At 39.7% G+C, this 27421-nt stretch overlaps 2 protein-coding genes and 1 pseudogene across 9 annotated transcripts in view; 1 reads left to right on the forward strand and 2 right to left on the reverse strand.

The window, feature by feature from the left end:
- Positions 1-27421, forward strand: part of LOC122427692 (tubulin alpha-1C chain) — a 1128437-nt gene that overhangs the window by 656149 nt on the left and 444867 nt on the right. The window lies entirely within an intron of this gene.
- Positions 2479-27421, reverse strand: part of RACGAP1 (Rac GTPase activating protein 1) — a 30592-nt gene continuing 5649 nt past the window's right edge. The window contains exons 1-17 of one of the 8 annotated variants that reach the window (XM_043447349.1): positions 27250-27385; positions 19704-19792; positions 15746-15948; positions 14645-14781; positions 13625-13694; positions 11945-11998; positions 11192-11272; positions 10692-10809; positions 9878-10008; positions 9073-9237; positions 7261-7356; positions 6975-7173; positions 5567-5672; positions 5231-5363; positions 4987-5122; positions 3926-4034; positions 2479-3609 (exon numbers count right to left, since the gene is read on the reverse strand). In XM_043447349.1, the coding sequence (XP_043303284.1) occupies positions 3534-3609; positions 3926-4034; positions 4987-5122; positions 5231-5363; positions 5567-5672; positions 6975-7173; positions 7261-7356; positions 9073-9237; positions 9878-10008; positions 10692-10809; positions 11192-11272; positions 11945-11998; positions 13625-13694; positions 14645-14781; positions 15746-15948; positions 19704-19788 (1899 nt within the window). In that variant the 5' untranslated portion in view covers positions 19789-19792; positions 27250-27385 and the 3' untranslated portion in view covers positions 2479-3533. Of the gene's footprint in view, positions 3610-3925; positions 4035-4986; positions 5123-5230; positions 5364-5566; positions 5673-6974; positions 7174-7260; positions 7357-9072; positions 9238-9877; positions 10009-10691; positions 10810-11191; positions 11273-11944; positions 11999-13624; positions 13695-14644; positions 14782-15745; positions 15949-19703; positions 19793-20648; positions 20665-26819; positions 26838-26952; positions 27054-27191; positions 27210-27249; positions 27386-27421 lie in introns of those variants that run through there. The other 7 variants (XM_043447350.1, XM_043447352.1, XM_043447351.1 and 4 more) reach the window with 7 other exon arrangements.
- On the reverse strand, positions 25573-25695 carry LOC122427891 (annotated as a pseudogene).

Here is a 27421-nt window from a genome sequence, read left to right on the forward strand (position 1 = left end):
TAATGCTGTATAAAAACAGTGAGACTAAATGAAGGCTGGCAAGAGTTACAGAGAGAGAAGGTATACAAAAGGGAAGATTCCTGCTTCCAACTCTGTGTCCCTGAAAAGTGGCCTCCTTTCCCATCCCACACGACTGCAGAGGACAAGGCTCCCACACACTGCAAGGTTATTCCTGGTGACGTCAAGCTGTCTTCAGCCTGACTTCGTGAATAGAAACCATCAACAAATATAGACTCCGAAAATAAGAATCTCACTAATCACCCAAGTTAAGGACCTCTTGGTCTGGGGCCTTTCACTTATTTACAAAATATACCAGCTACAGGGAGATTTTATTTTTTAATTACTAAATTCTTAGGTGAAGTGGCCACTCTCCAAACCCTGTTTATACTAACAGCACAATGACTAACATGCCCCGGCTCTGCAGGCTTAAAAGCTTTTCGCACCAGTGGCTGAAGCTTGAGTCACGACCGAGATTATCATTAAAGCACACGGATCAAGAACCTACTGTGTGAGCTGCCCTAACTTGAACTCTGCACCTGCCACCCTTGCTTCTCAGGTCTGGACACCACAGCAGCTCTTTCCCCACCCCTGCCGAGAATCTAAGAAAAGGTGACACATGATCAAGCAGACTGCTCAGTATTCCAGGCACAGCCCTGGGTCGCCCCAACACTTCCCAATAGGAAACCACATACTGGATGTGTCTACCTATCCGAAGGCTGAGGTGGGCAGAGAGGCCCTACTGTAACCAAACAAAAACAGCGAGCCTGGGATCTCTGCTCTCAGCACTCCACAGCGCTCCTCGTCACTCTGTGCCACTCGGCAACTGAAGCACGAATTTAGGACTCAAGATCCCTTTCAATGCCACAGGGTCAGTTCATAGCCAAAAATGACTGTTTTCCCACAGTTAACTCAACTGGGCACCCTACAGTCTTCTGATGGAAACTCAAGATGCCTTCTTGCCCTCTATTTCTGCAAGCAAAGAACTCACCTTCTTAAGGAAGGAAAAAAATCATTAAATATCCAGTAATAAACACCAACTGTTGCTCCTAAATCGAACATGTAATGCTTGCCCAGTTAAATAAACATCAAACTCAGGAGCCTTACACAGATGGATGGAGATGAATGGATTTAAAGATGTAAATATTCTGGCTATTAGCAAGTGGGCTAATAAAGCCAAACTGCATAAATACAGAGTAAGAGGCAACGTCAGAAAGGGTTAGGAGCAGGAGGTGGGGGTGACACCTATTCCCAAGCCCCTGCCATAGATCTCACATCAAGGGAGTACAATTTAATTAAGAAAGCCCTCAAAAGTCAAGCTGTTCCACATGAAGCACTGTTAAAGAAGTTGAAGGTTGGTGCATATTTCCCTCTGCTAATATCAGAATTATTTTCATGGCTAAGGTCTCTTGGCCTAGCCCAGAAACCAAGCAACTGGCTGCCAACATTTGACACACAGGACCATTTCCTTTTTCGTTAATGGGCCATCAGTTCCTGCATAGGGTCTTCTTTTGCCTTCACTCACATTATACAATCCATTTGCTTCCTCCACATTAGTGACTTAAAATGTACCTGGGGAGATACTACAGAACAGCAAATATGGAGACAGGCCAACACTAAGCTTGCAGAGAAATAAGAAAGGAGACAGCATTTAGGATAAAGTTTAAAAATAAAAATCCTAAAAGGCACACGTGTGTGTGTGTGTGTGTGTAAAGGGGGAAAGGGGAGAGGGGACCCATCCTCTGTCAATTTGCTGAGGCAGATGGGCCCTGCTGCGACAGCTACCACCTCCTGGGAAAAAAGCCAGTAGGTTGCCTCCTCTCTCCACGGTTACATATTAAGCCTGCAACTGTTTACGTTCAATTTCAGATACATTCTGTTCACCAGCTTCAGAGTTCCAAGGGCAGGTGCCCTCCCTTAATCATCCCAGCTCACTCCAGAGGCACTTCCAGCAGTGATGGGTGTTCCAGGCAGTCAGCCAGACAGTCATTTGGGTTTTTCTTTCTTTTCCCTGCACCATTCTGGTCCTTAAAGACTTGTTTAGAAAGTTTGGTTTTTGTTTAAAGTAGTTTCTTCAAATAAGGGGTTAAGAGTCAGGACAAACCCAGGACTTCAGTTTGGACAATGAAAGAGACTGAAACAAAAAAAAAAAAAAAAATTCCAATGTTTTATTGGGGAATTAAATAGTGTGATGTTTGGATTGATATCATGAAATCCTCTGCCTGGAAAAAAAAAAAAAATTCCAATGTTTTATTGGGGAATTAAATAGTGTGATGTTTGGATTGATATCATGAAATCCTCTGCCTGGAAAAAAAAAAGAAAGAGACTGAAACAGAAACAAACTCCTGGTGGTGGTGAAGCTGGGAGGTGGTGAGGGGGGAGGGGAGAAATGAATGATAGACTTAGGACACTTTCGGGGAAATATATTTTCTTTAAAAAGGCATTGAAGGTTATCTTCCAGACAAGAAAATCAATCTCACATTCATTTTGAAAAAACTATTTACTTTTTTCCAAATATTATTCCAAATATATGTTTTACAGGCCACTATGGGTCAGAAACATTCTATAGAAGGAAGCATTTTGATAGGCTTTGTAAATAATTTTAATAGAAGAAAAAGCTCCTATTTATCTAGATGTGGCTATGCTCCATAGGAAGATTTCAGCATCCAAAGTGCAAAGACAAAATGACTGTGGCTTTTCTTGCCACTCAAAATATTGACAATCTTCCCTTACAGCCTACTCTTGTTAGTTGGGTGTTAAACAGACGGTACACTGACCTTTAGAAGGAGAGCTCCAATGGACAAGGGGGTGGGGGGGTGTTAAGCATCAGAATGAATTCAACTTAAGAATAAACTGGCTTTGACCCCAACCAAACCCAATGTCCCATCGGAGGCCCATTAGAAATAAATATAAATTGTAGTATAACTTTTACAAGGTTGTGCCACTTAACACTATTAAACCTAATCAAACCAAATTAAAGCCAAGCACACTCCCATTACTAGTTCAGTACTCCCCATATCCCAGTTCTATGAAGGCTCCATTGTTACAGCTCACCTCCTAACAGGGGAAGGGGAATTTCCAAGTTCTCGAAGGAGCCATCCTAAATTCTCTGCCCAAACCTTTCTTTACGCTGCTCCCCCATTTCCCACCCCAAGACAAGTCATTCTTATCAAAGAGGCAGGGGCTTCTACCACTAGTCTCATGGAAATTACACCAGAGAAATGTCATTACATGAGGGAGTTTGGCTTTAAGCCAAAGGGATGTACCTCCCAGCCTGCAAAAGAATCACAATGAATTTCATACCCCTGTAAAGATCTCCCATCTAAAAGCTCCCAAAGACATCACAAGGTGTTGATATTACATTACTTGAGGAGAAAGAGAAGGAGATATATATAGTTTTCATAAAACCCCCATGCACAATTAAACTTGATTAAAAGCCTGGAGAATGCTAAAAGTAGTAATGAGGCTGCAGAGTAGAGTACAGGTGCGCCTTCCTCACAGTCAATAAATGCTGTCAAGTAACAGGAGACACGACTTCACTTGAGCATTGGAGAAGCAAAAAAGTTGCCTTGTCGTCCTAGGTTGGTGGCAGACTTGCTTTTGCTCCCAAATCTAAAGAAAAAGAAAATGAACTGGAAAAGTACTCTATAAAAAATGATAAATAAACAACTATAACATTACTTGACAATCACCTAAAGTAGGAAACCCTCCACGACTACTCTGTAGGCCGCTCTCTATCACCTGAGATGAGGGAGGGAAGTACTAAAGACCTTCAGACCCTTTCAAAAAGGGTATCCTTACAGCTTTTAATGTTGAGCTGCTAGCTAAGATCTAATTCAATTTTTCTTTCAATAAGCTTCAGCATGATGGGGAAGATGTCCAAGGAAGTGACCATTTCCTATTTCCTGAGCCAACCAATTCTACATACCTGGGAGTGTTCTTGGTGAGGGTGGAGCGGACTCTCTGCGACAGGGAGCTGGATGAAGGAGTCTTGAGGAGCTGATGCTCAGGAGTCGTCACAGGCCCCAGTAAACTCACTTCAATCAAAGGTAAGACATATTTTTAAAGGAGGCGGGGCGGGGAAGAAAGCATTCTCGTAAGGCAACTAGTATTAAGCTACAGATCCTGTGAGACACTTAAGAGTTAAGTCCGGAGACCTAGCAAAGTCCCGGGGGTCATTTTTGTCATCATTTTATAGCACACCAGTATATTTTTTTGAACTATGCAAGCGATGCTCAATGAGTAGCTAACATTCATTTTCTGATTTAAGCCATTCTCAAACTCCAAACTTCACAAATCTAGCATCTATTTGATTGTTCCTGTACTAGAAAAAATAATATACTTCCTTAAAAAGCAACTTGTAATAATAAAAGAACAGGTCTCCAATGCCAGTGAAGTTGGAATGAAACCAGTCTCATATACTTTTGGTGGCAATACAAATTGGCAAAAGCCTTTAAGAAATCAAGTTGGTAAAGCCTACCAAGAAACAGAAATGTTTAAAACCTTTATTTCAATTCAGTAATTCCCACTCCAAGGAATTTACCATTAGGAAAAATAAAAAGGCATATACATATGTTGATGGCATCAGTATATGTAATTATGAAAAACTGAAAAATAAAATCAGTACCAAATATAGCATATTTAAGTAAATTAGTTTACAACCATAAAAATGATAAATAAGATCATACAGTAACAGAGAAAGTTCTCACAAAATGCTAAATGAAATAAGAACTAATTATATCTAAATTATTATATCTATATTTATTTAAAATATCCATATGGGTAAAGAAAGGAGAACATGGAAAAGTGAAAAAAAGTTAGGATGGTAGAACTGTATAGCTTTTTCTTTAATGTTAGAATTCTCAAAAATATTTTAATTTTACTAAAGAATATGTATTTCAAATGGCTCTAGCAAAGGGAAGGAGAGGGCACCCAGCCAAAAACCAGAGAGGGAGTCAGGCCCTTTAAGAAGCACGACTTAGGCCTTACCTTTAACATCTGGGGTCTGTGGTGTTGAGAAGGCATTTGAGTTTTCAATGACATGCATGGGGTCAATGTTTTCTTGTTCTACCATCATGAACTGACTCCAGTATTCCAGGGGTAGTGAAAGCAGGCGCTCTACCACCTAAAAGCCACCCAACATGTTAGCAAACTATCAACGCTCAGGCCTTACCTCTCATCAATCTGTCCTGTTTTGTTGTATGAGTTCATACAACGTAACATGCCCGCTTACCTTGGGCTGACGCTTGGTGTCCTGTAACATTGTCACTGGATCTGGATTGGGTACAGCATGGGCAACTATTGTAGGGCCAAAAACTTTAGCCAGATTGGCAACATCCATTTTAGTGTTTGGGCTCTGAGCCACTCTATGTAAAAGAGCATTAGGTTAGAAGACTTGTCCTTCTGCTTAAAAGTAGACCAAAATTAAAAAAAAAAAAAAAAGTAGACCAAAATATAAGATCTACAGAAAATAATTCACCCTTCACGTTCTTCCCTAACATCCAACCCCCATTCTCTTCCATGTAGCAAACTCTCCAGACTCACAGAGACAAATCTCTGCTCTACTCACCTCTGCAAGTGAATCATGAGGAAAGCTAATGTGTCTCTGTTGGCCTGGGGCAGCTCACCAACAGCCTGGTACATGGCTGCTATGCTGTTGTCCTCATCTGTGATTTCTGTAAATGAAAAGAAAGCACCAAGAGGCCTAGAATTCTTTCCCTTGACAAGAGGTTTTCAAGCTATCGACCACAAAGTCTCATCTATACAGTAAGCTTCTGAAACTTCTGATTAGGTTCATGACTGCATCAGTCTCTAGTTTCATTAACAAGTAGGATACTGGCCAACAGCTCAATATTAGAAATCAGAACTTTAAAAAAAAACAGCTCTTGCAGTTAGGGAGAGCAGCTGGAAACTCATGTTTCCAGGCAGGCAGACGTATAACTGCAGTTTACAACTATTAAGAAGGTACTTGTTCACAAAACATGTTAAGAGCCTACCAGGTGCCAGGCACTGTTCTAAGTGCGCAGCATCAAGCAGAACCAAACAAAAGCCCTTGCCCCATGCTCCTGGAGGAGTCACTCAGAAAGCAAATACCTATCAGGCAGTGATACATATAATAATAAGGCAGGCAAGAAACTAGAAAGTAATGGGAGATGTTCTTTCTGACCAGCTGGTCAGGTGTTTCTATGGACAAGCTATCCAACAAGAAACCTGAAAGAAACAAAGGAGCAAATCCTGCAACTATCACTCCAGATTGAGACAACAAGTATGATGGCCTCTAATCAAGTTGGGAGTAAGCTCGGTTATGGTCTAGGAATTGCAAGAATTTCAGTGTAACTGGAAAAGAAAGAAGGCAGGCGTGTTGATGGGAATAATATTGGAGACATAACCAGGGCCAAATCATGTGGGGTCTTTGGGGCCTGTTAAGGACTGTGGATTTTATTCTGAGACTTATGAGAGGCTTATGGGAGATACTGAAGAAAGGAGGGATATCATCCAATTTAAATTCTGAAAGGACCCCTCTAGCTACTGTGTGAAGGTTATACTGTAGAGGGCAAGAGTAGAAATAGGAAAACCAGTAGGGTCTTACAGCACTCCAGGGTAAGAGAGGTCAAGACAGCAGTAGGAATTGACCAAATTTAAGATATATTTACAAGGCTTCTGCTGATGAGACGTGCCAATGGATTAAACGTAGGACGTGAGGTAAAGAAATCAAGGAAGGCTCAAGTTTAAAAGGACAACCTAAAACTTGACCAAAAAAACAACAGAAAGTACAACAAAAAAAACCTGTTAGGGATCCTATACATTTCAGACAGGAAGAGCACAGGGAACATGGAATAGTTATTCATCCATCAAAGTATCTGAGGCATCTACTGTGCTTCAGGCACTGTACCAGGCAAGGGACAAAACAGGAAACAGAAGAGTCAGAAACTCCTGCCCCCATGGGACTCACATTTAAGTATTAAGATCTGGCCCACCTGCTGCATCCATAAAGGTCTTGTTTAGCCGAAAGGTCAGAAGGGGTTCTTTGAGGTTTCGAAGGAAGTCTTTCAGGAGGCTACATATAGCATGGATGTCATCCACTTTGCTGAGGAGGGGTACAGTTTTCACTCTGAGGAACTTCTCTTTCAGCTCTTTTACTGTCCGGTCACAGCCTGAGATCCGATACAGGCCTGTCTGTTATCAAGATGACACTTTCAGTTAAAAACCTCTTAATTACTGACGCAAATAACAAACTCACCCTCTCCAAGGGTAGACTCTTACCTCGGTCAGCCCTCTTTGCTCAATCTCATTGACACAGTGGACAACAATTGACGGGATCATTGGAGAAGTCTGGGACACATAATCTGCCAGCATTCCCTGAAAAAGGTGAGTTTAAAGTTATTATTTATACCACTTAGACTAGTAGATGAAGACCAACGGGAAGAGCCATCCCCAGACTAATACTGAGGCTAGGACATCATGCCTACTTTAAAATTCCTCTTCCCAAAGCATAAATAAGACTAGAGCCACTCAATTATTTTTCCTACCTCTACACCAGGACTGATTTATGGTCACATATACCACACTCTCGCATGAACAAGTAATAAGATCACTAGCTACAACTCTACCCCTGCTCCTCTTACAGTCAAGGGCATCAGAAAGAAAGCAATAATGAGATAACAGGTACGGAGTGTAATATAAACTAATTTATTACTCTAAAAAATCTGTTCTATCCTGTAATTATTCTTAGTAAGAAAAATTATATAATACAACTCAGTTGACTATGACACACACCAATCTGTAGGAGAGAACTCCGTGGCTCTATATTACAGAAAATCTGTAAAAAAATTACATGCATGGATAAAAACTCTTAAGATTAAAGAAGGGCTTTCCTAGTAGTATGGTGGATAAGAATCCACCTCCAATGCAGGGGACATGGGTTCAATCCCTGGTCTGAGAAGATTCCACATGCCACAGAGCAACTAAGCCCATGCACCACAACTACTGAGACATGGGCCTCAAGTCTGTGCTTCACAACAAAAGCCGCCCGTGTTCCACAACAAAGAGTAGGGCCACTCACTGCCAACTAGAGGAAGCCCTCAAGTAGCAAGAAAACCCAGCACAACCAGAAAAAAAATAAAGATTAAATGGGAATCATGCATTAAAAGAAAAAAAAAAAGATTACAGAAAAGTAATATTTGATTTGCTGGAGGCTGAGTAGCAGCTCAATCATTTTGTTTTGATTCTTGCTAATGTTGCTTCTAATAATAATTTCTTAATGAATTGTATCAAATTTTAGAAATGAATCTAATCTTAATAGCCTAGTATGGAACATCTCTAACATAAGAGAAAGAATATTCAAAGATGAAATTATATCATGGCTGGGATTTGCTTCAAAGTAATTCACTGAACAGTGTCAGCAGGAGGAGATGGGGGTATTAACAAATCAAAACTGGACATGAGTCAGAGATCATGAAAGTTGAATGATAAGAATCAGAGTTAGTTATACTCATCTCTCTACTTTTGTATATGTTTGAAATTTTACAAAATTAGATGGGATGGGGACGGGAAGGAAGAGAAGAAAAGGAAGTGAAAGGAGGGAAAGGAGAAGGAAAAAGGAGGAAAATAAGGAAAGGAAGGGAAAGAGAAAGGGGAAGGGAGGGGAAGAAAAGGAAGAAGAATTTGGTTTAGAAAGGCTACTAATCAGACAGACAAACCCAAACAGGATTCTTCAAGTTAACATTTTATAATTTATATTCACTATTTGAGGGAGGAAATGTACATGGCATCATTAATTTTTGAAAAAAATGACCATAAGCTTTTAAAGGGCTTCTCTGGTGGCTCAGAGATAAAGAATCCACCTACGATGCAGGAGACGCAGGGTCTATCACTAGGTTGGGAAGATCACCTGGAGGAGGGCATGGCAACCCACTCCAGTATTCTTCCCTGGAGAATTCCCACGGACAAAGGAGCCTGGAAGACCACGGTCCATGGGGTCACAAGGGGTTGAACAGACTGAAGCGACTGAGCACAGAAACTTTTAAAAGCTAACAAAGTCATAACACAGTGAGAACTCCCATAGGTCATACATACTTCTCCAATCTTGACAGGTGTCCCTATCAGGGTAGGAATACAGGGAAGAGGACAGCGGTCCCGACATTCTGTATGAGAGACCACACGACAGTCTCGACACTTCAGAGACAACTTGCCAAATTTTATTCGCTTTCCACATGGTACACAAGATTCGGGTTTAATAACCTGAGGATGAAACAGGGAATGGTATGAATTAGAACATTTATCATCAATCAACACTTATTAAGCACTCAGCATGTGCCCAACAGCTTTCTCATCCCTTTACACACATTTTTTTACTTGTGTAGTTCTCACAATAATCCTATAGGTTTTTTTTTTTAGATAAGGAAACAAGCAAGAAGAGGCTAAGTAATTTGCATAAGGGCATCCAGTTGGAAGGGATCACCATACACTAGTGGAAAGAATTTGTTGGCAAGGAGTCAGAAAACCTCTGTGTTAAACTTTGCTACTTACTGTCCTGTGGCTCAAACAAGTCAGTTAATGCCTCTGTGCCCCTGTCAGCTTACTTGGATTTTTACCAGAAATCAAATGGGACAAAGTTAAGATGTGCCATATTCAAGCATGAACTGTAAATACACATCACGATAAAGCAAAAACTGCTTCTGAAAAGTTGCTTTCTTTTAATATCACTCACAGAATGGAAAGATACACACCCTCTATAACCCTGGAGAGTAGGATGAGAAGGAGGAAGGAAATTTGACATTTAACTTTACAACACTAAATATTTAAATTTGTGATTAGCAAATATTACGCCCACCATTGAAAAATTAGATGTGTCCCAGAGCAGCAGCAACCCCAGTTTTACCGTCTTAGAGACGAAGTCGTGCAGGCGCATCCCCCCATTGCTTTGTGGAGTGCTGGAGCCGTCTGTTTCGGTTTTTGGCTCCGGCTGCCTGCTGCTCAATGTGGAGTCACTGTTCCAAGGCTGTAAAGTACCTAGAAAACAGACAACTCCAAGCTTTGTGTCTTAGCTATTTTGTTCCTTCTGAATTTTTTTTGCCGCACCTTGCGGCTTGTGAGATCTTAGTTCCTCAACCAGGGACTGACCCCAAGGTCCTTGGCAGTGTCGGTGTAAAGTCCTAACCACTGGACCGCCAGGTAATTCTCCCTTCTGAATTTTAACTTCAATTCTGATATAACTGGTAGGGACTTTCCTGGCGGTCCAGTGATTAAGAATCTGCCTTCTAGTGCTGGGGGACATGGATAGGAAACATGTCTTCCATGTTGGGAAACATCCCACAAGCTGCAGGGGAACTAAACAGCCTGTGAGCCACAACCAAAGAAACCTACTTGCTACAACAAAGATCCTGAGTGCCGCAACAAAGATTCGACACAGCCAAATATACAATATAACTAGTAGATAATCAGGAATCTATAACACCACCCAGAAGTGAACTATGCAAAACAGTTTCCAGAGAGACAAGTTACACACCAGTGGTGTAGGTCAGGCTAGCAAGCCACAGCAGGGCATGACAAAAACAGAGCTCTGTCTCTCAGTAAGCAACAGTAAACTACCCAAAACATCCAGCCCCTGCCTCATGAGGGTTCTAAGAAACCAGTTCTCCCTGGATTTTACCAGCTGTTTTTACACAGGCAATTCAGCCACAAACCCAGCGGACCTGTTTTCCTTCGGCTCCGGGTCCAATATGGCACAGTTTCGATAGTGGACACAGCCTCAATGGGCCCGCCATCATTGGGAACAGTCACTGTAGTTTTTGCTACTATGGATTCATTTCCCTGAAACAAAGGCAGTAATGAGGGAAGGATAAATCTAATTTCCCTTCAACTATAGGTGGTTTGGAGTAGTTAAAAAATTCCTGAGTCTTAGCAAGGACTTAAGTCCCCAGCCCTAAATACTCTTAAAGTTGGAATCTAATATTTTCAAATAAAAATACAGGTCACAGAGGTATACATACAAGTAACTGAGAACAAACATGAAGCTGAAGTTGTTTACTATTCTATTCACATGGATAATAAGGATCCTAGTACAGAAAAAAACTTTCACCAAACATCTCTTTCAAAATAATACTGCAATGTTGACTTGGGATTTTTTTATGCTTGGGGCCACTGCACTTTGCTACGTTCAAGACCACAATTCTCTCAGCGTAGTTATTCTTACCTGGTCTGCAGTGGAGCCAATGGAACGCGTTTTCTTTACAGGTCCAGGGGGACCGTCAACAAACTGTCGGCTATTCGAGCGCTAGAAATGGGGCAAAAACCAAGAACTTTAGTGCCAGATAGGAGATGTGAAGCACAAAAAATAAAATTATTCCATTAGACAACTTGGATGCAAGTCCTAGGTACCAGAGCTGCAGGAAATAACAAACAATGTGCACTCTCTCACAGCCTATTTCCACAAAAAGGCCCTCAGTGCCCTAGAAGAACAAGCAAACTTTGGAAAAATTTAGATGGCAGCACCAGAAAAAGTAGAGTGTAATCCTATCTAAGGACATGAAGTCCTAGAAACATATTAAGGACCCTAAACAAGTACAGATAGATCTCTGTATATCCCATTATACACACATTTCATCTGAAACTTATATTAGAGCACAAAAATTCTGCATAAAAATTCATATGACATCTCAAAACAAACTTAAATAGATCCTTTTCCTCTCCATGAATGAACTGAAATCAGCTCAGAATAGTGAAACAGGCAGGACAGGATTCCGTCCTGAGTTTACTACCTCAGGGAACATCAATACTGCCCCCGCCCCCAACATAGATTCACTTGTAATATGTGTTTAACACCAGATAGAGCAACATGTCAGGAATGCAGCACAATGGCAACATTTCCAGAGGAAACTCTTTTATTGCTACTAAGTAAAAACAGACACACATACACAAACCCAAAAGTAAACAAAACCATACATACCCTCTTTTCTCTCTTCTTCAGTTTAAAAGTCCTTACCAAAGAAGAATCCCAATCCTGTTGACAATTATACTGTATTAATTTCCTTCTTTGGTTAGGCCTCCCCTAAACCCTATGCAAATACATTTACAGACAATTTTAAAAACCTCCTGAGTCAGAATATCTAACTCACAATTCTCAAATGTTATAGCCATAGTGCTGTGGTAAGTGAACATGCCTTCTTTCCAAAATTGAAGCTATTATAATAGAATCAGGAATCAATACCACAGAGGCAAGAAAAGGTTAAAGAATCAACTTCCGTCGTGATTATCTTCAGCACCTGGTCCTTTGTTTCTGATTATTTTTGTAATTAGTTTTAGAACTCAGAGAATGGTGGGCACTGTACTAATGGTTTAGATGTGATCCTTGCTCATAAGGGACTGCTACCATCTAATTCGATGTTCTGTACAATGCAGCCACTTTAAAAGTTATAGTTTAGGATTCACATCTCTCAATCATACCTCCTCCTTGGGCCCTAAAGAGTCATTCATTTGTCTTTCACTGTGGTCTAGTTTCACTTCACTCACTTTAACCATCTGCATTCATCTTTAGTAGCTACCTATGACCTCCTGACCCTGATAATCCCTGAAAACACAAAACCCCTAAACAGTTGTATATATTATAGCTTAGCTAAATAAATTTAACCTTTCCAATTTATGGTCAAGTAATTTAGCTACTGGTTGTTTGATTCAGCTTCAGTTACAACAGATATTACACCATAGGTTTAGCTCTAAAATCAGCTAGAAATATATCCTAGTTTTATTACAAATCCCAAACTGTGTCATTCCTTATTCCAAAAAGGTAATACCTAATATTAATATCTACAAAAGAGCAATTACTGCCCTAGTCAAACTCTGAATTTGGACAGAAAACTCCTAGCCTATGTAACAGGTAGTTGTCATTTGTTTTGCTATCATCAAATGACCAACTACCAATAACCCCCTGATTTATTGTTTTGTTTGCTAGCTTTCCACCAGTCAAATAGGAACGCTACACAAACCAATAAGCTGCCAGTCTCTGGAACAAAGACTGAATATCAGGGTATGACCTTTTATGCAGAAACACCACCATACATTACAAGAAGGGTGCTGCCCCACAACAGCAGGGTAACAAAGAGCTCAGACAGGTGAACCACTGCTCATCGAGGCATTACCTAGTACCTGGAAACTTTCATCAGCCTTTGGGCTGAAGTTCCAAGGCACTGGTTTCCTTCTAATTGTGAAGTATGACTAAGTTATCCTAAGAACCAATTTAATTTAGAAATAAGGCACACGTCTACTCTCGCCAAGAGCAGCAAATAAAGCCTGCCTGGATAGAGTCTTGATAATTTTTTTTTTCCTAGCTGGGGTTTTAAAAAGTCAAGATGTAATAATCAATTAGTACAGGCAGCTCACAGATTCATTAAATAAATTTAACCTCATGCCAAATCCTAAATTCTATATTCTCACTTCCAAAGTCTAAATATATAAGCCAATCTCTTACAGGCTTGTGTGTATTTATATTTTTAAAAGCTAGTTGGTATCTATAACGTATCAACTAATAAAATAGTAATAAGGGAATTTCAGAAGAGAGGACAGAAGAGAGATTCCTGAGGGATCAGGGTTAAGAAAAATAGATAACTCTCAGAAATCAAGTGTTCATTACCAGGGATTCATCGGTCTTGTCAAAGCTGATATCCGATAAAATGGAACCAGATTCATCAATGGTTGACAGTCTAGATGAGTGAAATAGTAGTTAGAAACAAGACTGTGGAAAATAAAATCCACCAACACCAGAAGAAGTCACACTGGTCAGGTAACATCAGCAATTTCACAGCAACATCTTCCCTGTGGAGATAACTACAAGCTCAAACCCTAGCTGTGGTGGGCTGCTTTTTACGGTTTTCAAGGGGGACTACGTGTATGTGTGTTGGTGTGTGTGTGCACACACAAGCACACATGCAGCACAGTTGCTATTTCAGCAAAGGTCTCATAACAGCAGTTGAAAGCTACACTCAGGGGTATAGGTGCTATTTCCTGCTGAGTCTATACTACAGGCTGCTAAAAAGTCACAAGGCAGAAGAGTGAAGTTCAGTTTGATCCCAACTGTGGTTGTTTTCTACAAGAGAGAATTACCCAGCATTAGCTTTTTAAGAAATTAAGCCTGTACATCTTCTTAGTTATAAAGATTCCCCATAAAACAACCAGACAACAAAATATATAGCTCAAAGAGTGCTGACCTTTCCCTATGTATTGTATTGGGGGTGTTAATTCAAAGCTTGGTTGAGACTATTTTAAATAACAATGCAGTAGAACCAAAATTATTGTCTGGTCTTGGCTCACAGAGGGTCTTTCTGAACCAGAACTACGAGAGCTCTCTAGAGAGTAAACACTGAAGTACTGCTGAACTGCCACTTCCACCTTTAGGTTTCTTAGCAATGTGCAGGATTATTGATGTTGGTGCAATTGTGCACCAACGTCAAATTTTACCCTTAATGAAAAAACCTGAGATAAAAAAATAAAACGGGAAGCCCCTGCACCTTTATTTCCCACACACCCTTCCTTCAAAGTCTTTTTCTGTTTTATTTAGCACACATTCCAAAAGCAGTATACTTAAGAGTTTAGATAATAAGAACTTCTGAGAGCCGTGTTCCTTGTGATTGGATAACAGATGCAGTTCCCCCACCTTTTGTTCCCAGCATTGCCGCTGGATGGTTGGCCTCTGTTGAGAAAAGCCAGAGCTGATTTTTGCTCCTCACTTAGTTGAATGCTGCCAGATGTGTCACACATGAGCATCTCTCGAATCAGCTGAATCTGTCTTTCCTACAGACCAAAGCAGAGTAAAACATCCTAACTAACCAGGGGAGAAAGCTTCACCTTAAATTTATGGGACAGGCAGACCAGAAGACATTAAAATACAGCATTATGCAAATGAGCCTTCAGGAAGGCTGCTACACCAATAGCATATTAATTCACATCAAGCCCAGATTGCGTCTCTGATTTCTGACTGGTAAAATGAACTCTGTCTAGAATAGTGAGGTTTCTGCTACAAGACTTTTGGATCAAACCGCTAATTCAAGAGAGGAGAAGACTGCAAAATCAGAGTCCCAAAATAGATTTCACAGAGCAAAAACACTTTAGTGTCATCTTATCAGGACAATTATTGGCTTCTACAGATCAAAGCAGCCACCCACCTTTCTAAATAGTGGAGCGAAATGCATTAAAATGGATACAAAGCTGTGATGCACCGGAACCAGACGATTTGAGCTTACTGAGGCGTCTAACAGTACACCGAGATGGATTAGTCCCTCCTAGTAAGGGCTTCCTTTGTACCATGACCCACTCTGGTACATCAAAATGACAGTGCTCTATGTCCCAGTGTTCATATTGGTTGAACACAGATAACCCTTTATCCTAAATTAAGAGCCATAATGAAGACTTAAGAATTGTCCTGCCTATATCAATGACAAAGTACTAGCTATTACTATCTTACATGAGGATGTTCTAGGTAGCACTTATAATCAACAATAAGAAATAGATCAAATATGCAAGGATTTCCCTGCCTTTCCCCCTAACTCTTTAAATTCTCATTTGAAATCTGTATATTAAGTAAATGTTTAAGATCTAAAGGAGAAAAAATGTTAAAAATTTAAATTTCAACCTATGAAGAATAGTATTTCTGGTTGCAATTTTAGCTCCAATCATGGACAAACTGCTTCTAACTCTTTAATGAAGAAGAAACTGGGCACCCCCACTGTCACAGTGCTAGCATAAAAACAATACACACCAGCTTTTCACAGTCAGCCTCAGCTCGCTGTCTCCGTTTGATCTCAACATCCACCTGATTGCGTGCATGTTTCAGCTTAACATCCAGAGCACTACGCTCAGTCTCTGCTTTCATCAAAAGATCCTTGTATTTGCCCAGCTCGTGGTCTGTTCTCTGCCACTTTTTACGAAAATCTTCAAAGTCCTTTGCCAACTGGATAAATTCTAAGAAAAGGGGGAAACTTTAATAATTCAAGCACCAAACAGTATAAATGCTGTAATAAATGAGTTTACCAGTTAGATTTACTCCAAGTGCATAATTAGGAACCAGTTGAATTATGGGCAAATCCAGCTGAAAATAACCAGGAGCAGATCCTGGATATATGTTCATCACTCTGGTCAAAAGTTTTGTGGGGAGCAACTCCTATTCCAATAGGCCACTTACTTTTGGCTTAGCCAGTGGCATCTGCTATGGAATAAGTAACTCATTAGTCACCTGGCTCCAGATGTAACACCAACAGTGAAAGCCCCTGAACAGAAGGCAATCAAAGGAGGAAACCTTCGGGGCAGCTGTCATGCACCAGGACAGTTAGGCCATAAAATAAAAACAGCCTCCTTTAGAGTCACACATTGCTGCACCAAAGAGGCGTTAAACAGCAAATTCAAATGTAACTGCTGTAATATGCTCCAGTAGATGTAGATTAATATTACAGATGTCTAGGCCTGCAATCGCATTCAGCTGTATAATTATACAAATATTGATTTGAAAGTAAAGAGCCAATTTGCTTTTGCTGTTTAACACAGCCCTGAAGGGTATGTAAACATTCCAGTTGCAAAGACACAGGAAGAGAAGATCATACTAGCTTTGGATGACTCACTGATAAGAGGAATGTGGACTCTTTTCAAATGTCTGCAAAGGAAGCATCACTTCCAAGGCAGCACCTCAAAGCATGACAACCCTGGTGGCATTCATTCTTATCACCTGCAAAGACTACTGCAAAGACAGTTCTACAATGCCTTACTATTCTCTAGTTAACCTCAATGTATCTCTAAGCCATCACTCCACCAGCATCGTGGAGGAACTTTCCAAGGTGTACATCTGCTGCTGGTCAAATTAACCCAGTTTACGGTGGAAACTAGGCCAAATTCACACAAAGCTAGCAAATTCTCTGGTAATAAGGGAGCCTTTCCTATTCGAATTTAACATAAGAGCACAGAAATAATATAGTGCTTTTTTAAAGCAATTTTAACTATTTGACCAAATTTCAAACTTACAAATTAGGATAACAATTCAATCTAGAGAAACTGATTCTGACACACAAGGAAACAGGTTTTTAGTAAACAACAGATTCTAGCAAAATAGGATATTATGACCTAGTTATCTCAGATAATACAAATATCAAGGATCTCAAAAAGTAAAATATATTATCACAATTCAAATAGTTGTAAATGATATACCGGTTCAGTTAACAGTTTAGAACACATTACTAAGGGGTTTTTTTCCTCCTTAACTGAAAAAAGAAAACAATATATCCTTTTGCAACTTTAAGTATTTCAAAATTATAGATTCACAAAGAAAAAATTTAAAAACAAGAGCTGGTTCTTAGTCACATTTTACTCTCACGATTCACCAAGCGAAGAACTTATTGTTTGCGTATTTTTCAATGTATGTAATACTTCCCTTTTTCAAAAATAAAGAACAGGAAACACACTTTCCATAGTCTAAAAACTTTCTAGATCTACACTGTGGTCAATGTTTCTAAATGCAGTGTTGCCTACACACTCAACTATTTCCTGAACTGAAAAACAATTTAAGAATGCAAAGATTTTCACTTGACCTAATTTGCTGCTTAGCTTGTTCTTTAGGATACTCCTTGAACAGTCTTATTTGGAGTTTAATTACCATTCATTGTTAAATGGCATATGTTACAGATCTAACTGAATTGGACAACAGAACTGAAACCAAATAAAGTATCAGTTCATTTAAAGGAAGGCATTCCTATTTTAATACAAATGATTAAATACTCCTTTATATTAGACCAAAACCAGAGCATTTGCATACATGACTAAGATACATAAGATACATGACTATATAAAAAAAGAGAAAGGAATGAAGTTACAATGATGAAAAGCAAGAGTAAGGAGTCAGGGGACACTTAGGCATGGGAAGAATTCCTAGGCTCTAAGAAGATGACAGACTAGAGAGGTTGCAGAAAAGGAGATTGTAGAGTCTAGAAGACATTAAGTCATTTAAGTTCCTCAAAAGCCAACATTCCAAGTTAGGGATTCGAAGAGGGTATAAAATGTACCTCTACTTTGTAACAGAAATTAAGGAAAGATAGAAAGTTACTTATAAAATAAAGGTTCCTATAAGAATAAATATCTTGTATTTTTATGGCATATTTTTTCCATAGGTATTTTCACAACCTAGTATCTCATTTATCTCCAAATCCTTGTGGCAAAATTCCTAACTCACAGACAGAATTAACAGTTAAAAGCCAGCACTAGTTACTGAGATTCCAAACCTCAAATTCCTCCCTCTGCCCCCACATGCCATCAGCTGCCTCCTCCTAGTGATATTATCACAGTCTCTTCCACCTATTTCCATGTTCACAATCATCACTCCAGTTAGGGCTCCCCACTGCCTCTTTCCTGAGCTAGGGCAACCACCTAATCAGCCTCCCAGCCTCCACCTCTAATGTAGCCGGCCACCTCTGGCAGGGTAACCTTCCAAGAGCATGGCTCTGATTAAGTCATTCCCCACTTACTCTTATTCACCTCACATCCCACACCCTCTTGCCTCCACTCATCTCCTTTAACACTCAATGACCTCTTTTATCTCTATCTCTGTCTGTTGGGATCTATATCCAATTGAAGGCTCAAGTCAAACCCTAGTTTTTTCCATGAAGTCATTTCATCATCCCTTTCCCTCTACATGTGCTAGAAGCTGTGATAGGTTCTCACTGAATATATGCTGAGTGAACCTGAATTTTAAGATCTCTTCCCCACTCCAAAACAATCTGTCTTCTGAGATGATGTGACCTCAAAGAAAAGCCTAATTAGTATGCCATCATGGTTACTGAGTTGGTACCAGATGACAGGGTCATGCAACAGTTATTAGAGAAAATAGAATATTGTTTTGAAAGGGCTGTAAGTAAATGAAAGCTATTAAAAGCATGAATCAAATTAAAGAAAGTATTGAATGGCACAAGCAACACACTACAGTAAGTACTATGAAGATTTTTAAGACTTAGTTCTTGCATTACTTTTATGAGACTGACTTAGCAGCAACACCCACTGAATTAGGTATTCATGAAAATCTGAAATAGGAGAGGATGGTAACACAAAGAAAAGCTGGTAAAGAATAACTCCCTTAGATCACTTAAGTCAGAGCTATCAGCTCCACCTTTCTTTGTCACTAATCTACTTCCCAGAAGACTATTCTATCACCACCTCCTTTGCCTCCCTAGCTCTCCACCCAACCTCAAACCTTTATTACTAAGCATCAAATATACGAAGTAGGTGAAAGCGGAAGGATTGTCCTTCCTTCAAAAAGAAATTATGTCATTTTTCTCCTTTCCAATTGAAAATGTTTTATAGACCACAGGGAAAACCCCAGATAAAAAATGTACACGACTACTCCTCTAATGAAAAAAAGCAACATTCTTGGAAATTCAGTAGATTTTGCCCAGTTTGTTATACAAAAATGAAATTGGAAACTAATGCCAACTATTTAGTGAAAAGAGAACCTTAATAATGAAAAAATCTGGGCAAAACCCATTTAAAAATAACTACAGAAAAAAAGTGAACATTTAGAATCCGTGTCCATGAAGCTTTGACCACAAATAAGTGACCCCTGTTTTTTTTCGTAACTCAAAATGAAAAACAATTTTAGGGTTGGAACACACTTCGGCTATGTAGAAAGCCGTATCCGAAATCTTGTTTTTTCTCTTCTCACAGGCCAGCTCAGAATGACTTACGGAGTTCATTTCCTTCACTGAGAATCTCCACGCGGCGTACAAGCTGCTCAAACAGATTCCGCATATTCAGCATCATAGTATCCATCTTTCTGCCAAGAAATCAAATATACATTAGGGGTCCTGCCATCTCCCCCAGACAAAAGATTCGGTAGCAATCCAGCACAGTGATCAGTGACTAACATCTGGACTCATCCATGTGTAAGCTACCACTATGAGAATCTCAAGTTAACAACTGATGTTTGGTGTAATCCTTTTTATAAAAACAAAGTTAGAATGTTTTAAGACTCATTTGGAAATTACAAAAGCATTTCAGTCCCCTGAATGTAACACCCCCTTCCTGCCTACTTCTTTTCCTCCACTCTGCAATCACTTTGAAGCTGAGAAGAAAGCAATTAGGGACAAGTATGTCAGTTGACTACTAGGTGATCAACTACTTAGTTGAGCCTAATGATTAATATAACATTTCTGCCACTTTAATCCTGTTGTACTTTAAGACTTTCAATATAACTTAAAAGGTTTATTTTTAATTTCATTTTTATCTAGTACCCATGTTGCAACTGCCTTTTAAAACGCAGGACATGGTCAGCACATTTCCTACCATTGGCACAGATGACGTCACACGAGTGATTAAGTGGGGAAATCGCCCGCTCAGCAGCACAAGAATTATTTCTGAAATGCAGGGCTCTCTGCTGGACTGCGTGCAGGGACTATGTCTAATAAATTTATACTAAGTATAGGCAAAGGATTATGTTGTACCACATTCTGGCATCAAGGAGACAATACACCACCTTCACAGCCAGAAGGGCAAAGGAAAAATCATTTGCTACTGTGTTCTGTAATAGTGAATTACAAGCTTCATATTTCCCCCCCAAAGACTTGCTGATATTACATTAAAAATGGTGTCCTAAAAAAAAAAAAAAAAAAAAAAAAAAATGGTGTCCTTACAGGCATTTCTATTCCAAGTAGACTTTAACTGGGAACACTTTGAGGAAATAAGATCTTCATTTAACAGTTGAGAAACAAAGACATCAGTGTGATGTTATGAAAATTATCAAGGAAATGAAATTAAAAAATAAAATTTCATTTGAAAACTGAACGTCCTCCGAAATACCATTAAAGGATTCTTCTTATGTTCTCCTAATCACCCCTTGAACGTTCTAGTCCAGGTCCTCTTTCATGCATCTAAATAAAATTTTAAGAACTCTTTTATGAAGGATCAGTGACTTTATAGTGTTTGTAACATTGTACTATAAGCTATGAGAGCAAGAAAGGGGAGGGAAAACCAAAGAAAAAAGGAATATATAAACATTAAGATATTTTCTATTAAATGCTACAGAATTACTCATTTGTACTTGTATGATGATTGCTCTAATAGCAAAAAAGCTTTCAATTCAAAGCTTGGATGCAATATATACCTGAATCAGGGCCGGAAACCAAGATTTTCAAATGGCAATGTATCTGTTCCAAGCTACATAATAATCACAGCAAGCTGCTAGGCAACCAGACCGACAAATTTATTACAAAGCTCTTTCTCTAAACTGAAAACAAAACTAAAAGACTAGTATTAAAACTGGTAGGAAAAGATGTGAAAGTCACAGAGATGCCCATGGGTTCTAACAATATGACCAAAAAAGGCAAATACATCTCTGTGCTACAGGACAGAAAACAGGGACAGGGCATTCAGTAGCCTATTCAAATGATGAATTCCTTTGGCTCCCAAGAAAAATGAAAGTCAGTGGTCAGTTTTAATATGGGATACTATTTGTGTCTATCATCTCTTCCCTCATCTGTATAATCTGAGATTGTACAACAGTGAGCTCAGTACACAGAAAAACTTCTACTTCACTAGGAATGCAGAAAAGGTTCAATCCCTGGGTTGGGAAGATTCCCCTGGAGGAGGAAATAGCAATCCACACCAGTATTCTAGCCTGGGAAATCCCATGGACAGAGGAGCCTGGTGAGCTACAGTCCATGGGGTCGAAAAGAGTCAGACACGACTGAGCACACAAGCAGAAAAGGAGAATCTGACAGTGCAACTAGAGTACTGAAAACTGGTTATTTAAAAAAAAAATTCAGAGGATTTTTACAACTTAAATGACAACAATCTGATTCTCTGTCCCCTTTAAGAGAAATTCTTTATTTTCTCAAGTTCCTCTATTCTTGTTTCCTATTTTCTTTGTGGACACCACTCCCTAGAGTGAGCACCGTGTGGAGGTACTTTCTTGAAAACACAACTTGATTCCTGAAAAGACTAAAGACACAGAGTACCTACTTGGGGACATCTCACCATAGTAACTGTGATCTCACACAACTACCTCAATCTACATTGTTCTCCTAACACGATGCCTAGCACCTAGGAGACAGCTGTCAAACTACCCCATCTGAGTCATCACATCGCTACAGACAACCCCCTATTTCTTTCTCTGGCCCTCAGCTCTCCCCCCCACCCCCGCCCCAATCCTATAGCTCTCAATTCGGGATGACCTGGATGCTGAGCTTGATTTTGAAAACATCCTTCCCTCACATATATTATCAACCACTCTACCCACTGACCTACCCTAGTCCTCCTCCTCCTCCTGACACCAAACTTTGATTTTCTTATTTTTATCATTCTCCTCAGTTTCAAACCCCAGAGTCACCTTAAGTTACTCCCTTTCCTACAAATACAGTCACCAAGCTTTGTGGATTCTTCTCTCATGCATGTTACAGCCAGCCCCTCAATACTTGCAGGTCATTAACATTCACTTCAACTGACCTCTCTGGTCCCAATCTTTCCTCAACTGCTTTGCTCACGTGGCATATTCACCTTGTACTCTATTTTAACTTCACCATGTTTCTATCCTATGTCCCAGCTAGACTCTAAATTTGAAAGGAGAAACCTTACATTTGGCACTACTATGTTGCAAAGACTCAGCATTTAAAAAAAAAAACAAAAAACACACACTTGATAAATTGAAGTCAGAGAACAAACTCATGAATGAATACAGACACGTCCCCCACCATGATTTGATTGTCAAAAGCATTTCCATTCTACCTGAACATGTTTAGTATACATGAAAACAAAGAGAACAGTTAAATAAAGGTGACAGAAGCCCTAGGATAAACTTTTAGTTCTTTTATTTACCTGCTGTATAACCGTTGGATAAGTCACTTAAAATTCTGAAACACATCTATAAATGGGAACAAAAACACTTGCCCTATTTGTCTCACAGAATACTACAAATTAATGGAGATAAAAGTTTTATACTGTATAAAGCAAACCTCACAGTAAGACTATAGGGTATTAGAGTGGGTATAAATATTTTGGTTTTGTTTTTGTCTGATTGTTGTTATTTACATCCTAGAACAGTGATTAGCAAACCACAGCTGGACTTCAGATCAAAAAGGGAGCAGACAGTAAAAGTTGACATGGTCTAGGCTCTTAAACAAGCTCTTCTACATGAGCCTTATAGCATCTGAGTTAGCTTTTCCTCTAACACAGAATTACTCTGGGCAATCCAAAACAGCACCAGAAAATATAATCCTTTTCACTTTATATGCTGGGGAACTATGTATTTTTATTAATGTTCTATAGAAGTGACTCTCAGGAATTATTTATAGATGACAAAAATATCTTTCTCTATCAGTACTAACCCTGATATCTTGAAAAGCTAAAATTTACTCATTCTAGTCAATATCAACTGAAAACGGTCTTAATTGTCCTGCTGGGTCACATTTTCACCCTGATGAATACCTGTTTATTTCTGCCCCTTTATTACTCAGCTCACAGCCAGGAGACACACTAACGTGAAAGGAAACAAACAAAGTCACATTGTAGTGCATTGCCGCGCAGCTGTAAAACAGCTGCCGCTTTTTCACTACAGAGGCGGCTGTCTTCTGGGAAAGCTGAAACGATCCTTGTGTGTAGCACGGAAATCAGTTTGTGGAGCACTTTAAACAAAAAGGTGCTAGAGAATCTCAGCTGTTATTGATGAGAAGCCCCAGAGGTGGAGAAGTCACTATGTTACAGATTCCCAATCTGTGAGTATCCCTAAGGGAGCAATTTGGCATCACCAGGAAAGAGTCTCAGCTTGATGTGATTGCTTTGAGTCCCCAATTTAATTTCAATCACCCAGCCAAGAGAACAGACATCATCCTTCAGAATAACAGACTATTACAGATCTTACTGCAGAGTATCCTGGGAAAAGTCTCTATCCTCTTCTTCCTCCCCCTACAAACAACATTATTAAGAGACCTATACATCAGGTTTTAGATGCATCAAGGGTGTTAAATATTGTAAGACAAAGCAATGAGTTTTTCAGGAAAGAGTTTTGATGAAAAACATTCTCACAAACATTACTAAATCTGGAGATTCCCAAGAAATTAACAATACCAGTTCTCTGCTGCCAAGGAAAAACATCCCCTAAGACTGTCTCAATACTACAAAATGCTTTCATATAAAAGCATTTCAGAACAATTCTTTTTCCCAAATGTCCAGCTTCTGCTTCACCATATCAAAGCCTCTATTCAACTGGCAGGCAGAAGGAATATCTTGAAACCAAATGTTCTCATGAGCAAGTCAACTGCAGAAAGAGTAAACAGAACATCTTCAGTCCAACATGAATGAAGATTAAAATACAGAGTAAGACGGAATTCCCTGGCAGTCCAGCAGTTAAGGCTCTGCACTTTCACTGCAGAGGGCCCAGCTATCCTGGTGGGGGAACTAAGATCCCACAAGCCCATGCAGCATGGCCAAAAAAAAAAAGCAGAATGAGACAAATTACTATTTTTCAGAAAATCATTACCAGTTCATTATACTAAGTTCTCCTTTTATTTTTTTCTTCTGTGAATTCTTTCCATTCCAAAGAGTTCCATTCTTCAAGGTCTTACCAACTTATGGAAAGCATTCCGTAATCATTTTAGTACAAAACAACCTCTTTATTATCTAAAACACTCATCTGGCAGATATAAAACACTGCTTCATACTGTTAATTTTCTCTGTTCAGAAAAAAAGTAACATTTTTTAAATGGTGAAACTAAAACCTCACCACCCTGAACTATATGCACCTCCCTAAGTAATCTTTGCCCATTATGCATTCATATTTCATAGAACTGCAATCATAGATTTATATATTGTGTCTTACTTTTTTCTATCATGTTTCCATTAAGTTGCAAGAAGTTGAACATTTATTTAACTGTTCTCTTCCTTGAACATTTAGGTAACTGTTTTTCTATTACCTCTACTTAGACTCTTTCACATGGTCACTCCCTCTCTTTCTTCAGGTATTGATTAAAATGTCATTGCCTCATACGGATGGCCCATAAGCACATGAAAAGATGTTCAACATCACTAATTATTAGAGAAATGCATATCTAAATCACAATAAGGTACCACCTCATACAAGTCAGAACGGCCATCATTAAAAAGTCTGCAAATAACAAATGCTAGAGAGGGTATGGAGAAAAGGGAACTTTCCTATGCTGTTGGAAGGATTATAAGTTGGAGCAGCCATTATGGAAAAAACAGTATGGAAGGTCCTGAAAAACTAGAAACAGACTTGCCATGTGATTTGGTAATCCCACTCCTGGGCATATATCCAGAAAAAAACTATGGCTTAAAAAATATATGCACCCCAATGTTCACAACAGCACTACTTACAATAGCTAAGACAAGGAAACAACCTAAGTGTCCATTAATAGATGAATGGATAAAGAAGGGTGTGTGTGTGTGTGTGTGTGTGTGTGTGTTATATATGTGTATATTATATGTATTATATGTAATATATATATTATACACACACACACATATATATACACACACTGAATACTACTCAGCCCTGAATGAAATAATGCCATTTGCAGCAACATGGATGGACCTAGAGATTAGCATACTAAGTGAAGTAAATCAGAAAAAGACAAATACCACAGGACATTGCTTATATGTAGACTCTATTAGCAATAATCGTGCCTCGGATAAACCTCATTGGCTACAATACTGCCACTGCGCAAAGCTTTATATGTAGAATCTAAAATATAGCACAAATGAACTGATTTACGAAACAGAAATGGAAAATCAACTTATGGCAACCAAAAACGAAAGGGGGCGGGATAAATTAGGAGTTTGGGATTAACAGATACAAACTATTATACATAAAACAGACAAACAAGGTCCTACTGTATAGCAGGACCTGTAATAATCCATAATGGAGAAAATACATAATGGAGAAAAATATGAAAAAGAACATGAATCACTTTGCTGTAAACCAGAAACTAATATGACACTGTCAATCAACTATACTTCAATTAAAAAAAACACTGTCCCATTGTTAACCACTCTTTCAAATTGCATCCTTCCCCCCAAACTCCTGCTTTACTTTGCTCAAAAGCATTTATCTACATCTAACATATTTACATATTAACTTACTTATCTGGCAAAACTTAAAAAAATCTTACTTAACAGACAATTAACTTATTGTCTGTCTCCCCAATAGTTTAACTTCCAAGAAGGCAGAGATTTTTGTTCACTGATGAGCTCCTGGTGCCTAGAACAATGCCTGACATTTGGCAAATGATGACAAAATATTCAATGAACGAATAAGATGAACATCACTGTGGACAGTATTTTTCTTCAAGTGGCCATGTTCCTTAAAAATGCATTTCCAAGGCTTGGAGTACCAAGTCAGACGGTAAAAAAATCTCTTATGACTCTTGATAAATGGTGTCAAAATATCTTCTAAAAGGGCCGGACTAACGCACAGTGTAAAGGTCTACTAGATTCACCACAGTTATCTTTCTAAGTTCTATTAGCACAAATAAGTTGCAAGCTCCTTTAAAGCCAAGCGAGACTGTCTTGTACTTAATTTTGCACTGAATACCTGTTGAATGATTAACCTATAGGAAAGGCGACTTCTCTAAACACTTTCAATAACTCGAAAGCTCACCCACCACATTAACGAGTACGATGACGTTTCTTAAAAAAAAAAAAGCTTATCTTCCCACCCACCCCACAATCCTATATACTCCCTCCTACAGACTCTCTGCTGAGAGATGAACAGGGATGTATGTGAAAGGGTAAAGTAAGGCCTTGCTGTTTCTAAGGCTGAGATTTTAATGAGAAAGGCAAATGTCATCATTTACCGAGACTCTCACAGCCCACTAGAAAGAGGGGCTCCACTCCAAGCCGCCTCGGCCTCTACAACACCAGGGCTTTTCCCTTTGAAAAAGTTTTGTTCCTCCGAAAAGAACCCTCGAAAAAGTCTTGCTACCCCACCTACTTTCTGTCTTTAAGTGAGAACCATTTCTTTGGGGTAGCTTCTGCCCTGCTGAAGTCACCATCTCAAAATGACGCCCCCGGCTTTCCACAAAACATGGCGCCACGAAAAGAAACCCCCCCACTCCCTAAATAACCGGCGGCTCAGGCCGCCCGCGCCCCCGGCCGGAGGAGGGCCGCGGCGGAGCTGTAGGTGCCGGCCTCCCCCTACCCCGACCCCGTGGGGGGCCACAGCTCACCACCGGGGACTCCTCCCTCCCCCAACAAACCCAGCGCCAGAAGGACCCCAACACCCACCTTGTCGGGTCCGCCTGGCCCCACCCGGGCGGCCTTCTACTTCCCTCCGCGTCTCACCCAACGGCGGACCAGCACCGTGCCGCCAGCCCAGGTTTGAAATCCTGCCCCAACCAATCACAGAGAAATTTATTCCTCCCGCGGTGTTTCCCCCCCCCCCCCCACTACGCTCTGA

This window comes from Cervus canadensis, chromosome 25 (genome assembly GCF_019320065.1).
Source record: "Cervus canadensis isolate Bull #8, Minnesota chromosome 25, ASM1932006v1, whole genome shotgun sequence".
NCBI lineage: Eukaryota > Metazoa > Chordata > Mammalia > Artiodactyla > Cervidae > Cervus > Cervus canadensis.